This window comes from Dipodomys merriami, unplaced genomic scaffold (assembly GCF_024711535.1).
Source record: "Dipodomys merriami isolate MVZ:Mamm:240054 unplaced genomic scaffold, mDipMer1.0.p SCAF_14, whole genome shotgun sequence".
Classification (NCBI taxonomy): domain Eukaryota; kingdom Metazoa; phylum Chordata; class Mammalia; order Rodentia; family Heteromyidae; genus Dipodomys; species Dipodomys merriami.
Window position 1 is genome coordinate 17,415,889 of NW_027202715.1, and position 16,612 is coordinate 17,432,500.

A 16,612-nucleotide genomic window follows, 5' to 3' on the forward strand; every position below is an offset into this window, starting at 1 on the left:
CTCCACTCAGCTGCAGGGAAGGAACGGGACCCCCCAAAGCCATTACTTGGTACCCTACCTTCCTGCTCTCACAGGCCCTGACTTGGGTTCATCTCTGTTGAAAGTAACTTGGAGCCATTTCTCTCCTGCAGGAAGGGAACATTTTTGTAGTGGACTATGAGCTGTTGGATGGCATTGATGCCAACAAGACTGACCCCTGCACACACCAGTTCCTGGCAGCACCCATTTGCCTGCTCTACAAAAACCTGGCCAACAAGATCGTCCCCATTGCCATCCAGGTAGGCAACCCCCTCTCCAGCCCCTGAGATTTCAAGACCCTGTCTCAAAAGCAAAATTTAGCTGGGTGCTGGTGGCTCACGCCTGTAATCCTAGCTATTCAGGAGGCTGAGATCTGCAGACCATGGTTCAAAGCTAGCCCATGCAAGAAGGTCCATGGGACTCTTATCTCCAACTAACCACCAAAAAGCCAGAAATGGGGGTATGGGTCAAGTGGTAGAGCACTAGCCTCAAGCAAAATAGCTCAGGCACAGCATCCAAGACCTGAATCACACTCAGTACTATCGAGGAGTGTGGCTCAAGTGCCTAGTCCTTAAAGTCCCAGGGCTCAATCCCTGGAATTGCATTATTAAAATAATACTACCAAAGAGGACGAAGCAGTGCAAATCATGATTACCACCAAGCAGAGTTTAGTGGAGATACTTGAGCTGGGTATGGTAGCTCATGCTTGCAATCCTAGCTACTCAGAAGGCTGAGGCTCACAGTTCAAAGTCAGCCCAGTCAAAAATGTTCAAAAGATTCTGTCTCAACAACCAAGAAAAAACTGGTGTGGTGGTGGACACCTTAACTCCAGCAACCTGAAGGGCATGCATCAGAAGTGTGGCTGCAAACCAGCCTTGCCAAAAACTCGATAAACAAGGCCAAGGCCAGCCCCTGGGAAAAGGCCATCAATCCTATCTGAAAATTATTAAAGTAAAAAGGGCTTAGGTCATAGCTTAAGAGGCAGAGCTTTTGTCTAGAAAGTGAGAAACCCTAAGTTCAAAAGCCCAGTATCACATTCCCTTACCACCCTTCAAATTTATATGAGAAAATTCGCTGGTCTGGGTGGTGAATGCCTGTAATCCCAGCTACTCAGGAGGGGTAACAAAGGGGTCTCCGTTTGAGGCCAGCTCAGACAAAGACTCAATACCCTGAGCTATATTCTAGCCCTGGAGTTGGGGGTGGGCAGACAGTTGAGGAGGTCAAGGAGACCATTGTGGTGAAGAATAGAAGGTCCCTCGTGGGGGGTGGGGGACATGATTAGGTGACAGCACAGGGGTTTGATGATGAGGTGGCCACACAGTGGGATCTGATGGTCTATCACACCACCACTGTAGTAAGGAAAAGCCAAACTGCACCCCTGCTGAGTACCAAAATAAAACAATGAAGATAAACAAGAATGTCGGGCTAAGGAGACTTTGAAAGTAAAACAAGGAAGGAAGGAGTACTGAGGGGAAAGGCTGGTTATGTGATGTGCTTAACATCAGGATGTGTTTGCATCACACGCAAAGCCACCAGCAGAAACTGAGCCAAAGACATCACTACAACCTAAGAGCTCCTGCTTGTTGACAAGGGAAAGATGACATACCTGGGCAAATGGTACAACCAGGCTCTTGGTAAAAGAAATATAAATGGATAATCAAGCTGCATGTGGAAAAAATCTTCCAGTTCACTAGCTGTCACAGAAATGCTCATTAAACCATGAGACCTAAGAGGTAGGCTGAAATAAGAAAGTGGTACACACTGCAGGACCGAAACCCTCGGGTGTCACATGTCACCCATCCTAGACACCAAATAGAGACATGGTGGGCCAGGTGCTGGTGGCTCACACCTGTAATCCTAGCTACTCAGGAGACTGAGATCTGAGGATTTGGGTTCAAAGCCAGCTGAGGCAAGAAAGTCTGTGGTACTCTTATTTCCAAAAATCTGGATGTAGCGGTGTGGCTCAAGTGTAGAGCACCAGCCTTGAATGAAAAAGTTCAGGAAAAGCGCCCAGGCTCTAAGTTCAAGCAGTATTGGCACAAGGAAGGAAAGGAAGGATGGAGGGAAAGAGGAAAGGGGGGAAGAAAGAAAGAAGGAAGACAAGGTAAAGGATTAAAAAAAAAGGATGTTTATTAAAGACAGCATTGCAGCTCATCGTTAGCCATCTTTTAGGATACAAACACAAAAGCTGGGGCAGGCGGGCGAAGGTGTGCCTAATGTCTACCCAGTCCTAGACACCAGCCTGGCCTGGCTGGCCACGGTCTCCAGTCCTTGTCCTCAGAGGCTCAAAAGTTAGAAGGTGTCATCCTGGCAGGGCTGCTGAGTGCATGTCTGTCCTGTGTCACCTGTGTCACCTGCTTGTTCTGAGCTTCTGGCTCTTCTCATTTTTCTCTTTTTTTTTTTACAATTTTCTGTCTTTCTCTCTTTCTTTCCTTTTCTTTTTTTTGTGAAACTGGGACTGGAACTCAGTACCTGGTGCTTTGCTCATTGGCTATTGCTCTACCAACGGAGCCACGCTTCCAACCCCTGGCTGTTCTTTCTTTGGAGCAGTTTGACCTGTTGTCACAAAATGGTAAGAGGAAGGTATTGCTGTGGTTTGAGGGGCAGTTTCCTTTACCCCTCTTTGTAAGAAGTGATCAATGATAAATCTTGTCCTTCCTGGAGCCCAGGGTGCAGGCAGTGACTGGAGGAGAGGAAGGCTTAGCTCAAAGGACACAGAGGCACAGGGGGCTGGGGCCTAGCTTTGATCCTGCTTGTCATTAACTCATTCACAGGCCCAAGTGAGTAGTCAGTGCTTCTCAGCAACAGTAGTTTAAATACTTCAAACCCTGGGCCAGCACCTGGGCAGGGCTTGCTGTTGAGGCTCAGGAGTCTAGAATGGATGGTGACAGGGTTGAGGGGCTGGGGTGGGGGGGAATTAGGTCTGGCACTGTCAGCAGAGCCCTACACAAGAGGCCTGACTCCAAGATTCCAACATTCTTTGGCTGTTTGCCCCAGAGAATGCAAACAGGTAGCCATGAAAAGGCAGGGAGGGTTTTGAAGAACCTAGCTATATATAGAAATCCGGCATTTCAAGCCATCTTCATGGTACCAACATGTGCATCGCCTTTAACTAGGGAAGAATTGGAGCGGGAGAGCCATGGTCCCCTCTGTGCATCACCTTTACAATAAAAATGCTTCAAATAAATAATCATCAGCCTTGGTCAAAGCATAGTCTGACCAGTCATCACTTCAGTTCTAGTCCTGCAAGGTGGCCCCAAAAATCATTGCTGGCTGCCACGAGAGGATGGGGTGATCTCACTATGGGGGGGTTGTCTGTAAGGCTCTGCAGAAACCCAAGGTGACTACAGGTTCAGGATGGGGGAGAGCTGGAATGGGCTGATGTAAACATTGACAGACATCTGTCAAGCTATTTCTTTCTCTGGGCCTTCAGCCCAGTCAGACACTGCATAAATGACTAACATTCCTACTGAGATTTAAGCAGAAGTATTAACCTAAAGAGTTGTCTTGTGCTGGTACTGGGGCTTGAACTCAGGGCCTGGGTGCTGTCACTTAACTTTTTGCTCAAAGTTGGTGCTTTACTACTTGAGCCATGGTTTTTTGGTGGTTAGTTGGAGATAAGAGTCTCATAGACTTTCCTGTTCAGGCTGGCCTCGAACTCTGATCCTCAGAGCTCAGCCTCCTGAGTTGCTAGAATTAGAGGCATGAACCGTCAGCACCTGGTTCTTTTTACTTATTAAAATGTGGCTTCCTAAACTTTGAGTTCCCTGTGTGGTTTGTATTATATATTTCTATTGGACAATGCTGTTTTGCAGGGAGAGACAGACAAGGAAGCCGCCTTCCAAATAACTCAGGGGACACAGCTAAGTCTGCTTCTGAGGCAGGCGACTCTCTGTCTCTCCATGTCTCTGCTCAAGCTACCTGCTGTGCCAAGCCCCCAAGGCCCTACCTGCCCTTCCCAGCACTCTGGCTGCAGCTGCTGCTGGCAAGCTGCTCTTTGCCCCTGGGTCTCCTGAAGTGTCAGGTCCTTACCTGAGAGAAGGCGTAGCGCTGGTGCTAGTGTATTAAGGGATGTCTTAGTGTCGCTATTTGTATTTCAGAGCAGCAAGTCCCCTCAGTGGTAGTAAAGAGTGGAACTGGAGAGGGGGAGCTGGTCACTGCTACACGCTCCAGCCTGGGCCTGCAGCCCCTTGCACAGGAGGCGCTCATTGCAGGAAAGGAGGAGGGGCAGGCGGTGGAGGAGGAAGGGCAGGAGGAGGGGCGGGAGAGGAGGAGGGGCAGGAGGGGAGCAGTCAAGAGAGGAGGAGATAGGAGGGAGGGAGGGGTGAGAAAGCAGGGTCAGGTCTACCTCCACTGGCCACTCCTCGTGACCCCTCTGTGGGCAGTTATACCAAGCCAGTGAAGGACAGTTGTCCACATATAAGGGGTCCCTGTCCCCAGTTAGGCTGTGCTCCTCTGGGGCTGTGCAGGTTGTGTATGGACAGGGAACACTCACCCCAGGAACCCCAGGTGTCCAGCCACTCTCCCTGCTCTTCTAGTGACCTAGAAGCAACTTGTGAAGATGTTCTGGTTCTTTGGAATTTTCTGAGAGGCGAGGTTTGCAGCAATAGTCTTGAGCAAAATCCAACCAGATGTTTTCTTGCTTCAACAATGCAGCTCAACCAAATCCCAGGCGAGGAGAACCCCATTTTTCTCCCTTCCGATGCAAAATATGACTGGCTTTTGGCGAAAATTTGGGTGCGTTCCAGTGACTTCCACATCCACCAGACTATCACCCACCTCCTGCGCACGCATCTTGTGTCAGAGGTGTTTGGTATTGCCATGTACCGCCAGCTGCCTGCCGTGCACCCCATTTTTAAGGTAAGAGCCAGGTACTGTTGCACTTGCAGCGGTGTGGATGACACCTGGGAGGGGGGACATCCCTGCAAGGGACAGTGGCTGGAGCAAGCAGCACACAGACCCGGGATAAGATGCCATGGAGAGGCAGCACTGTCTCCCTAAGGAACAAAGTACTGGGGAGCCTAATGGTGCTGCAGGACATGGGGCCAGGCTGGGGGCTGGGGCCAGAGCCTGGCTAGCTGGGATGGCAGACAAAATGCTACTAGCACTGATGGTTGGAGTACCTGATGGCTGAAAGTATACCTCAGTGCCTCAGTTTCCTCATCTGTAAAACAGGTGAAAATAGTATCCTTGCCTTCTAGGAAAATGACCAGGAGAAAAGTGTCAAGTTCAGAGAGCTTAAAGCATGACAGGCCCTAGTTAAGTACTAGACAGATGGTGTCAATCCTGTCCCCAGCACCTGGGCTGGGTGGGGTGCTGCAAGTCCCCAGGTCTCTGATGTCCTTCTCCCCTGCCCAGCTACTGGTGGCACACGTGAGGTTCACCATCGCCATCAACACCAAGGCCCGGGAGCAGCTCATCTGCGAGTATGGCCTCTTTGACAAGGTGGGTGCCCTCCCTCCCATGGGGCCTAGATGGGCGTCTCAGGCCAGGCCTCAGGCAGTGGCCTGGGAAGTGGGCAGCTTTGGCTCCATCCACTAGCCAGTGCAAGCCAGGGTACCACCAAGGTCTCCCTCCTGGCACATGTCCTCCTTCAGCCTCTCAGCTGAAACCTCTGCCCACTCTTCCCTCCTTCATGGGCCACTGACCTGCACACAGGGAGACCCGCTTGCCCTTCCATGCTGCACCCTGGCTTCCTGCCTGGGAGCTGCTCAGTGCCTGAGCACAGCGCTGGGTGCCTTTCCTGTCTCTCTCTGTTTCTGACCCACTTTTGTGTGCCAGTCCTGGGGCTTGCGCTTGCAGCTTGGGTGTTATCCTCAAGCTTTTTTGCTCAAGACAAGGGCTCTACCACTTGCACCACAGCTCCACCTGTGGATTTTTGGTGATTAATTGGAGGTAAGAGTCTCACTTCCTTGCCTGGGACTGGCTTTGAACTGCTATCCTCAGATCTCAACCTCCTAGGTAACTAGGATTGTAATCCTGCTGACTCATTTCTTAACACGGAGGGAGCACCCCAGAGGGGCTGGGGAGTCCCAAGTGGGAGCTGACCCTCCCTCCTGCAGCTGAGCAGCTGTGACCCTGGCCCTGACACTGGGTCGGGTTGCTCCTGGCTGTCATCATGGTGCTGGGGACCTTGGCCTGTGGGGATAGACGTAGTGTCACCTGGCAGGGCACTGGCGGTCCCTCTGGGTCCAGGCCCCCAGCTTTCCCAGGATTCAAGGAAGGCAGGGGCTGGACGGATAGGAGGGAGCTGGCCTCGTTCGGAGCTCTCCCTTCCTCGCAGGCCAACGCCACCGGGGGCGGCGGGCACGTGCAGCTGGTGCAGCGCGCCATGAAGGACGTGACCTATGCCTCCCTGTGCTTCCCCGAGGCCATCAAGGCCCGGGGCATGGACAGCGCCCAGGACATCCCCTACTACTTCTACCGCGACGACGGGCTGCTGGTGTGGGAGGCCATCCTGACGTGAGTGCGGGAGCTGCGGGCTGGGGAGGGCCGGTGCGGGGGCAGGGGGGCAGGGCGCTGGGGGAAGCCCCGCGCACACACTCCCGGGGGCTCGCGGGCCAGGTTCACCGCCGAGGTGGTGGGCATCTACTACGAGAGTGACCAGGTGGTGGAAGAGGATCAGGAGCTGCAGGACTTTGTGAGGGACGTCTACGTGTACGGCATGCGGGGCAGGAAGGCTTCAGGTAGGGGCGAGCTGGTAGGAGCGGCTGCGCCCTCGGGTCGGGGGTCGGGGTTCTCCAGCCCTGGCCGGGGTCGGGGGTCGGGGGTAGGGGTTCTCCAGCCCTGGCCGGGGTCGGGGGATGGGGCGGCGTTGGGGAACAGGCGGGGGAAGGGGGTGGGGGCCGGTCAGGCGTCTCCCCCTGGGGGCTCACGCCGGCTGCCCCTCCCTAGGCTTCCCCAAGTCCATCAGGAGCCGGGAGAAGCTGTCCGAGTACCTCACCGTGGTCATCTTCACGGCCTCCGCCCAGCACGCGGCGGTGAACTTCGGCCAGGTGTGCCGGCCGGGGCAGTCCTCCGGGTCCCCGGACCGCGGGTCGCTGGTCCCCAGGGCGGCCTGTAGGCCTGAGGTCCACTCCGCGGTGCGCAGAGAGGAGAGGGGAGGGGCCGTGAGAGGGCGGGGCCCTGGGCGGGGTGGGCGGGGCCAGCGGGGAGGCAGGGTGTGGCCTCGAGGAGGGGCGGGCCGTGAGAGGGCGGGGCCCTGGGCGGGGTGGGCGGGGCCAGCGGGGAGGCAGGGTGTGGCCTCGAGAAGGGGCGGGCAGTGAGAGGGCAGGGCTCTGGGCGGGATGGGCGGGGCCAGCAGGGAGGCAGGGTGTGGCCTTAGGAGATGGGCGGTGCCCTGGGCGGGTCAAGGGGCGGGTCAGGGGCGGGTGCGGCCTGGCCAGCTTCCCCCTGGTCAGGCGGGTGCGGTGGGCTAGTGGGCTGGACTGGTGGCTGTGGGCGCCCACTGGGTCGGCACTGTTCCCGCAGTACGACTGGTGCTCCTGGATCCCCAATGCTCCCCCAACCATGCGGGCCCCGCCGCCTACCGCCAAGGGCGTGGTGACCATCGAGCAGATTGTGGACACGCTGCCGGACCGCGGCCGCTCCTGCTGGCATCTGGGCGCTGTGTGGGCGCTGAGTCAGTTTCAGGAAAATGAGGTGAGCCCCGGCAAGGTGAAGGACACAGCTCACCCATGTTTAACCCATCCCACAATCTCATCGGCCCTCTCTGGACACCTGCAGCCAGGAATGGAGAGTAGACGTCACCTCCCTCTCTACCCAAGGAGAGGTGGTGGCGGGGCGCCAGGCTCTGGGTGACGGGAGGGAACGCAGTGTGAAGGTCATCGTGCACTGACCTGCCTGTGTGTGGTGTCTGGGCCCTCAGCTCTTCCTGGGCATGTACCCCGAGGAGCATTTCATCGAGAAGCCGGTAAAGGAGGCCATGGCTCGATTCCGCAAGAGCCTGGAGGCCATCGTCAGTGTGATTGCCGAACGCAACAAGAACAAAAAGCTGCCTTATTACTACTTGTCTCCAGACCGCATCCCCAACAGTGTGGCCGTTTGAACCACCTACACGCATCTGGCCCACAAAGCAAACTGCCCTGCCAGCTTCCAACCTGCCTCCGAGCTGCGAGCCGAGCTCAGGCCCCGGGCTGCCTGGTATCAAACCACTCTCGGATGAGTCACATTATACAAGGCTTCAGTGCGTTTTCATGTTTATTCCTCCATTGTTAGTGATTGAACTGTGAAGGCATTGCCAGGGGCCTTCCTTCACACAGCAGTAAGGGTTAGAGCAAGGCCCCTCCAGGCCCAGCTTAGCACTTCTGGCCAGCACAGCAGCTGGTTCGGATGTCCAGGTCTGCTACTGGGCACTTCGATTACTTGTGCTAGTCACAGTTAATTCCATTTCTTGCATGCAGCCAGTGTCCAAAGACATACTTGTGAATTAACTTTTGGTTGTCACAAAAATAAAGTTCGTAAGTCTTGTTCCACATTCTCTAAACTCCGGTCACCACCAAAAATAAAGCCACAATTGAGGTGATTCTATCTGAGCCAAAGTCTCCCTGCCCAAACCTGATGAAAGTCCCTCATCCTTCCCTACGGCTCCTGCTCCTCTCAAACATACCATCCACGTGCTACCACCTCTGCTGGCCAGCTAGAGCTTGCCTCTCTCCACAGTTTTGTCAGATGTCTGTAGTTGCCTTCTGTGTGAACTCCCCCATCTAGCTGACAAACTTCAGATACTGTCCTAGGAGCTAGACACTTGTTTTCAACTGAGTCAGGGTTTGCAGAGGGGTGTGTGTGTGTGTGTAAAGAGAGTCTTAACTAAATGGACACTGTTTTAGTTATAAAAATAGGAAGCAGCCAGGTGATTGTGGCTCTTGCCTATAATCCCAGCTACTCAGGAGACTAGGTAAAAAGTCTGTGAGACTCTTTATCTTCAGTTAACCAGAAGAAAGCCAGAAGTGGAGTGTGTGGCACAAGTGGTAGAATACCAGCCTTAATAATAATATAAAAAAGCCAAACAAGTATGTAAGGCTCTGAATTCAAGCCCCAGGACCAGTACCAAAAATAATGTTTGTTTTTGGTGCTAGTCCTGAGCACGGTCCCTGAGCTTTTCGTTCAGGCACTCTACTAGTTGAGCTACACAGCCTCACTTTTGGCTTTTTGGCAGCTAGTTGGAAGAGTCTCACAACTGTTTGGGCTGGGTTTAAACCAGGGTCCTCAAATCTCAGCCTCCTGAGTAGCTAGGATTACAGGTGCAAGCCACAAATGCCTGGCTTCAGGAAGCTGCTTTTGAGTAGTTTGCTGCCCTGTATGACAGAGCCTGACAGAAAAGGAGCCCTGTGGCAGCCCCACCCTCACTGTGGCTGGTGTCAGGGGCAGTGCCTGAAGCTTTTCTGTACTAAGTCTGGCCCACACCTGGCATGTCTTCAAACTCCTCAGTCATCAAGCATCCAAATCACTCTCAAATTCCTGCAGGAGTGGCTTTCTCATTCTCTTCCATTATTCCCAACTGGGAGTGCAGGCCTAGGAGCACCCTGGCCTCCACTCAGCCCCGCACACTGACATTCCTCAACAGGTTCCAAGGTTTTCTGGGCAAAGTCCACTTTATGGAGGCCCTTGTCACTTAGCCCCCAAGGACAGGCAGCCTGGCATGGACAACCCCTCTGCTCATGTGAACAGCCTCGCTTCCAGCCACCTCAGCTCTGGAGTACCCAGAGTCTCTGGAGTACCACAGTCCTAGGGACTGTGCATGTGGACATCCATTATCTGAGGACCAGTGGCGCTGCTATCCCTCCTGGAACTTTTCCACAAGCAGGAAACAGCCTGGGGAGCGGTCACCAGAACCCTAACAGGTTTCCCTGGTTTCTCTTACTCAGCTGGGCTGTAGTCAATGTCAATCAACTGCCCCGGCTGCCTGACATGGCTTCCAGACACTCCCTGAATGTGAGGCTGGCTTCCTGGGGACATGAGTCTGTCCATCCTTTGGCCCTCTGGACATCCCCAAGTCCCGGGTCTGAAGGCTGAGGAAAACACACCAGCAGGATACTACTAATTCTTTCCTGACATATAAGCTACAGGAACCTAGAGAGAGGGTCCCCGGCCTGCAGGTACAGGAAAGCACTCTTAGCAAAACTCCTTTGTAAAGAAAGGCTTTATTGCTGCAATTAGACACCCATTGTATAGCACAACTCCCCATACAGATAATTATTCAAGTGGTAATACTGAGAAACAGTGAACATACACAAAAGGATACAAAACTAGACATTTAGATCACTAGAAATTTTCTATGAAATATTTCAAATATGAAGTCTTTTAGGAACTACACCACACATGCCAGTGTAAATTTGATTTTTATTAACAATCAACTTTCTATAAACATTACCATCTAAATGTGCACCAGGCAGCTGTACAACTTTTAATTACTTCCAAAACGAATGACAAATGCTTTTAGGTTCCCTATGTTTCCATCCTTCCTTGGGCTAGGCTTGGAAGTTGCATATTTCAAATCAGATTCAAAGGGGTAGTACCTCACAAGTGTACTTGCATCCAGCCACACCTTAGGGGAGGGGGCATGCTCTTCACTCTACAGCCCCAGCTCCCCCCTCCCCCCCCCCTACAGGGGCCTCCCAAGGCTCTGGACACATTGTGCTAGTTAGAGCACTGAAGGAGACACACAGAGGTTTGGAGTAGGAAGAGAACTTTTACATTTCCAGAGAATTCTTTTTTAAAATAAAGTGGGCACACACCCTAAATGACTTCTGGCAGATAAAGTCAGAAGCCCATCAGTGGAACTATGACTCATGGGGTAAAGGCCAAGCTGGAGAGAGGGCTGGCTGTGACACCCTGAGACAGTTTCCTTCTTCCCCTTTGCCTGGCCTAAAAGCATCAGCCCTCCTGGCCCTGACGCCTCATCCCAGGACTGTTTGGTTCAGCCCCATGCCATCCTCCCACTAAAGACAGGCACAAACGGAGGCAAAAACTGGACAGGCAGCCCCACAAAAGCAGAGGCAAGTGGACAGACTATGGGAGTTTGCGCATATCCAGAGTCCCCACTAGAGGGCAGCATGATGCCACCTGTTTCACTGAGTCACTGATGAACAGAGGCTAGGTTCTGTTGGATCAGAGGCGCTGAACTAGATCCAGGAGGGAGAGAAAGGCAAGGGGTGGCAGCATGCAATGCCAGCACTGGTCAAAGGAGAAAAGGGGTCAAGACCTCCTGAAAAGGAGGAAGACGGGTTTGCAGAGCATGTGGTTGGCATGGTTCCAAAGGCACCTTTGCCATAAGAGGGATGCTGCCACCTCCCCCCAGGACACCCGCTAGGGCTACCCCTAAGTGTACTTTCCTCTCTATAGAAAGTATCCGTGCTTCTCAAGTTCAGCCTGAGGGGCCCCGTGGGAGGGACTCACATTCAAACTCTGATTCTGGCCTCTTCGTAAATACATCTACTGCGGGGAGGGTGGCAGGGACGGGTAGACAGGACTGCAAACCTAGCTGGGCAGCTCCTAAGCGGTGCAGGCAGGGCTGCCTGGGGCTCAGCTCCCCTGAGTGGGCAGTCTGTAGCTGCCTGGTGTCCCCAGGCTGAGAAGGAATGTGGGTAATTGCACTTTGGGGGCACAGTGAGCACAGAGACAGGCTGGATGGGACCTGGGGCGCAGGGAGCACAGGGTGACATCAGAGTCAGCTCCCCACAGGCCCTGGGACTCCAGCAAGTCAGATTCAATCCAGAAGCAGCAGGACAGGACCTGTTCTCTCAGCCTCCCCCAGTTCGAAGGCTGCCTCCTGCCTTTCCCACCAACCACAGGGCTTCTCCATGCAACTGCAAAGAAAACGATTCTTGTGTTTGTTCCATCCCATTCCAGGGCAGGACACCCAGGCATTGTGCTGTCTCACCCCAGGAGACTCAGGCTCTGGGTCACTCACATCATGTGGCATAGCTACCTCTGGAGCTATTTGCCTGGCACTGACACTGGGCTTCAAGAGCAGAATTTTCATCTGGCTTTTTAAAGGGGCAAAGGCCATTAGATGGCAGTGATTTTGGTTTAGTCTGTGGTATGAAAAATGGTGCTGGAGGTAATCCCTGATGGCAGAATGGACTGGGTATGGGGCCATCCTGTCTGTTCTATGTGGTTAAGGCGACAATGGGTTGGTGTGGGTTTCAGAGCAATGACAGAGAGGCCAACAGTGGTTTGTGGCTCATGCCAGGGCCTACCAGAACCGGCCTGCCTGCCTGCCTGCCTCCGGCCCTGACAGTGACTCCTCAGAGCTCCCTGTAGGAGCCAGCACAGGAGTGCCCGCGCCTATGGCACCTGCTCTTTCTGCACAGCTGATACCAGTGTAGTAGACAGCTATCTGTCAAGGAACATTTCCTAAGTACTTGTCTCTCCTAAGCACTCACTTCTTTTCTGCTTCCATCTCAAAACCCTTCTTCAGTGCTGACAAAAATGCACGGCAAGCCGAACCAGGCTCCAAGCCGCAGGAAGCAGGAATCTCGCTCACTGCCACTGAACAACCATCCGCTCCCATCAACTGGGCTCTGGGTCAGCCTCTGCCCTGCTGACCAGCCACACGTCTGTCATTTGGGCACTGAGGACATCTTGCTACTCAAAGTACGTAAGGCAAAAAGGGTTTTAGATCTACTTTGATGAAAAGGAGGTAAGGGCAACAAAGGGAGATTTCTGAGTCTGATGCTCTTTTAAGTGTCAACCCCACTAGACACAGGTATCACAAAATAAAGATTCTCTTTTGTAAAGTGCTGTTTGCTCAGTGAACCATGTGCCATTGGGCTCTGAGGCCTCATCTGCTTGAATGCCAACAAAGGAAGGCAGGTGCTTGTATATGGGGGCTCTTCTACCCCATCCCCCGACTCTCCTCACCCAGCCCTGCACATTCCCAACCCCGGGCTCTGGGCAGGGAAGGCTCACTTTGGGCCCTGCTGATCTTCCTAGCATGGCCCTTTATTCTCTCGCTCTGCTCTGGAAGGTGGGTAGGAACTCAGCCATGGTGTCTGTGTGGATATCCCACCTTCCTGTCCTACAGAGCAGCAGGCAGAAATGGGGCCCAGTACTGTCTGCCCCATAGGACTTTCAGGAGACTTGCCAAGGAGAGTCAGAAAGACAGAGGCCACTGTAAGTCACCCGCACAGTCTATGCTATTAAAGGACTCAAGAAAGGTACACAGTTGGCAGTAAACAAATCCTTCAGCTCTTCATGGATGTCCAGGGAATGGCACCCTCCACCATCAGACATGAATGATTTCTGCTCCAGTGTCCTCAGGCTCTGTGCAGGAAGGAGAGTTTGTGTCGGAACGACAGATGCCACGTCCATCTTTATTTTCAAAGTTGGGCTCTGTTAGTGCAGGTTTTTCAAAAATATTCTTTTTGCTTGTTTCTGGACAATTCTGAACATAGATCACTCTGTTATAAGCCTTGAGTCTCTTCCACAATTGGAGGTACACTTTGCACTGCACATACATAAAAAGAAGTCCTCCAGTGAAGCCAATGGCTACAACCACCAATTTAGTCCAAAAGGGCCACTCTAGGATTCCTGGAAGGAAGAAACTCAAGTCAGCCTGTTGGAAAACCTTACTTAATAAGATCTAAAGCAACTAAAACACAGCTCTGAACTTCCACAGCCAGAAGCCTCCACTCATCAACTCTTCTCCTCAAAAGCAGGACGGAAAAGTGCTCAGCAACTTCACATTGGATCCCACTTTCTCAGGAGGGGTTTCTAGACAGTCCCGTGTGGTGCAATTTCATCTCTTCTGACTGGACTTGACGAGGGCACCCATAGCCACACCGAAAAGGATGCTGGGTGCCTCCTGCGTGATTCTGACCTCCCCTCTCCCGCCTCCAGAAAAACAGATGTGTGTGGCCCAGCTGGGTAATGCACCAAACTAAGACCTGGGTCCCTGTGTGCAGCACTCACCTGTTACCTGGCCCTGCTTGATCTCCTCCGCGGTGCGGTCAATCAGCACATACAAGGACCAGACCACGCAGGTGATGGCGATGACATGGAAGGTCACTGAGCACATGATCTTCCTCCGCTCACTGGCTGTCATCTGCAACTTCTCCCACTGGAAAGGAGACAAGCAGCCTGTGAGGCTTAGACTCAAGAGCACAGCGCCTCCATGGGAGAGTTGAGATGTTGGCCACTCTCAAGTCCTCCTTCCCTCTCTCTCTGAACCAGTACTAAAACTACTTGACCTCAACCAGCTATTTGGCGCAGCCATTTGGCTATAAAATGAAAGCTGCAGGTAGAGTGATTCCTGAACCTCCATCATTAACTCGTACATGAAGAGGCAGTGAGCATCCTGACAAAGGAGCCTGTAACTCCTGAGGGGAGCAGGCTGGCCCCAGATTCAGCTGCTACATTTTAGGTCTCCCTGACATGCCAACCAACAAAGACAGACAGACAAAAGGTCTGATGATGCCACAGCACAGAGCAATGGGTCACACGGAAGGCAATGGCAGAAGGTGCTCCACCTTTGTTCCTCTGAGTTCTGGCTGCACGGGCTTGAGATCAATACCCAGAGTTCCGGATACAAGCACACTCCCCAGTGCCATCTCCTCCAGGAGCTCACCCAGCTGCTCCAAATAGCCAGGTTTCTTTCTCATTTAATGCTTCCCAAATCCAAAGGAAACAAAAAAAGTACAGAGAAAGAACAAGGCATAAACACTCTGCCTATCTCTTGCCTTTATCCCAATGGTCCTGTACAGGGTAAGCTGAAAGCAGAGCCTCGTGGTTCACCTAGATTATCCAAGTGTGGTCACACTCACTTGAACGACTGGCATAGAGTATTCAATGAAGATTTTTACTGAGGCAAAATAGTTTTTCAAACAGTCTGCAGCTGACTTCTTTAACACCTGTCTGCTTTCTGCTGGGCTTTTATAATTAACAAAATCTCTGGACTTCCCAGCTAGAACATAGTACCATGCAATTTCTAACACCTTGACCCCTGCCATTTCTTGATACCCATAGCTCAACCATTCCACGTGGCCTCAAATCCACCTTCTTGGTGGATGTTCTCTAAAATGTGATCCCTCTAAACTCCTTTCCCATTGCCTGCCAAGCCCACTTGTCCTTTAGGAACTGTTTCCCAAACCAAGCCATCTATAAGGTCCCACCCTCCCCACACAAGGCCTGACTCCAAGGAGTCCTTCCCCCTCAGCATACCTGATAAGCTCTACAAACAGGTAAGTAAGCATTAAATTGGCCCCATCATGTACTGTTATCTGACTATGTAATTCCACTGGCAATTTATATATTAATATTTTAAAACAGGAAGAACCAAAAACATTCTGTACTGACGTATCAAACTGTCAATATCGGAGGAGGAGGCCAGTGCCAGGAACAGAGCTCCTCTCAGAAGGGAGAAGTTGGCCAGGTATGGTGTCACAGAAGGTGGAAATAGGAAGATTGCAAGCTAGCCTGGGCAAAAGTATGTAAAACTTTATCTGAAAAATAAACTGAAGATCTAAATGACTGAAGGTATGACTCTAGTGGCAGCAAGCACAAGACTTTCTGTTTAATCCCCAGCAATACATACAAGCGCGCGCGCACACACACACACACACACACACGCACGCGCGCACACACACACACACGCACACACACACACGCACGCACACAAAGTAATGACCTGAGGCCTGATGACTACATGTTGCTACCGCCCAGCAAATACTTATTACCAGTGTGTACAAAAACAAAGACTGCGTGATACAGCAGGGTGAGCGCTGGGGAGAGACAGCAACCTCTAACATGTAGTCCTAACTGGAGAGGCTAGACATGAGCAGCTAATATGCAGGAAGCTAAATGCTGACCAGGATGTGAAGGGACAGTCGTGGTCAAGGGCAGCTGACTGACACAGAGAAGCTAGCAGTCTCAACATGTAGGAAAGAGAAGCATGACAACAGGAGGAGAAGAACATCTTCCCAGGTTGGGGGCAGGGGCTCAGACATCAGTACAGACAAAGATCTACAATGAGAACATAAACGCCAGCCCCCTACTTGCTAAACCACTGGGCATAGGCAAGGCTCCCAGGGCTGAGAGGCCTGGTCACTGTGCCTCCGGGTGGCCCGCTCACGTACTTTCCTCAGAGGCTTCAGCTTGGTCTCCATGATGAACTCATACTTGCAGAGCTCGCAGCAGCGTGTATCAGAGCTCTTGATCCACTGCTGCAGGCAGGCCTGATGTACGAAGTGGAGGCTGCCTGTGCAGCGGCATGGGGTGATCAGAGGACTCTCATCATCACCTTCGCAGTGGCAGATCCTGCAGCACAAGACAAAGCAGTCACTGTGAGAAGGGCTCCCGACAGGGAAGGAACTGTCTGGTGGTGGAAGGAAGATCCCACCCACCCCATAGAAACACTGAGAAATGAACACCACAGAGTAACAGGCACAGAAACACAGAAACACAAACGCCAACAACTACCACCAACTGAAAGTTCCAGCTTACCGCACCAGCAGAGAAAGCCAGGATGGCACTTGGCAACAGAGAGGGAAAATAACACAAGAAATGACAAAGCAGTCATTTTCAGGTAAGACTTGAGACAGCCATTGAAAGATGAATTTAAGGAAACATAACATGTCAGAGGACAATCTTCTCT

General features: G+C 52.4%; 2 protein-coding genes across 11 annotated transcripts in view; one reads left to right on the top strand and one right to left on the bottom strand.

Annotated features, from left to right (window-relative positions):
* Alox5 (arachidonate 5-lipoxygenase) overlaps nucleotides 1-8,494 on the top strand; it is a 35,295-nt gene extending 26,801 nt beyond the window's left edge. The window contains exons 7-14 of one of the 2 annotated variants that reach the window (XM_070020413.1): nucleotides 132-278; nucleotides 4,675-4,878; nucleotides 5,377-5,463; nucleotides 6,302-6,480; nucleotides 6,583-6,704; nucleotides 6,913-7,013; nucleotides 7,489-7,659; nucleotides 7,886-8,494. In XM_070020413.1, coding sequence (XP_069876514.1) covers nucleotides 132-278; nucleotides 4,675-4,878; nucleotides 5,377-5,463; nucleotides 6,302-6,480; nucleotides 6,583-6,704; nucleotides 6,913-7,013; nucleotides 7,489-7,659; nucleotides 7,886-8,065 — 1,191 coding nt within the window. In that variant the 3' untranslated portion in view covers nucleotides 8,066-8,494. The remainder of the gene's footprint in view (nucleotides 1-131; nucleotides 279-4,674; nucleotides 4,879-5,376; nucleotides 5,464-6,301; nucleotides 6,481-6,582; nucleotides 6,705-6,912; nucleotides 7,014-7,488; nucleotides 7,660-7,885) is intronic. The other variant, XM_070020414.1, reaches the window with a different exon arrangement.
* A 1,647-nt stretch (nucleotides 8,495-10,141) lies between these two features.
* Nucleotides 10,142-16,612, bottom strand: part of Marchf8 (membrane associated ring-CH-type finger 8) — a 99,925-nt gene continuing 93,454 nt past the window's right edge. For all 9 annotated transcript variants that reach the window (XM_070020875.1, XM_070020870.1, XM_070020876.1 and 6 more), the window contains 3 exons: nucleotides 16,095-16,275; nucleotides 13,933-14,080; nucleotides 10,142-13,551 (listed from right to left, as the gene is read on the bottom strand). In XM_070020875.1, coding sequence (XP_069876976.1) covers nucleotides 13,247-13,551; nucleotides 13,933-14,080; nucleotides 16,095-16,275 — 634 coding nt within the window. In that variant the 3' untranslated portion in view covers nucleotides 10,142-13,246. The remainder of the gene's footprint in view (nucleotides 13,552-13,932; nucleotides 14,081-16,094; nucleotides 16,276-16,612) is intronic.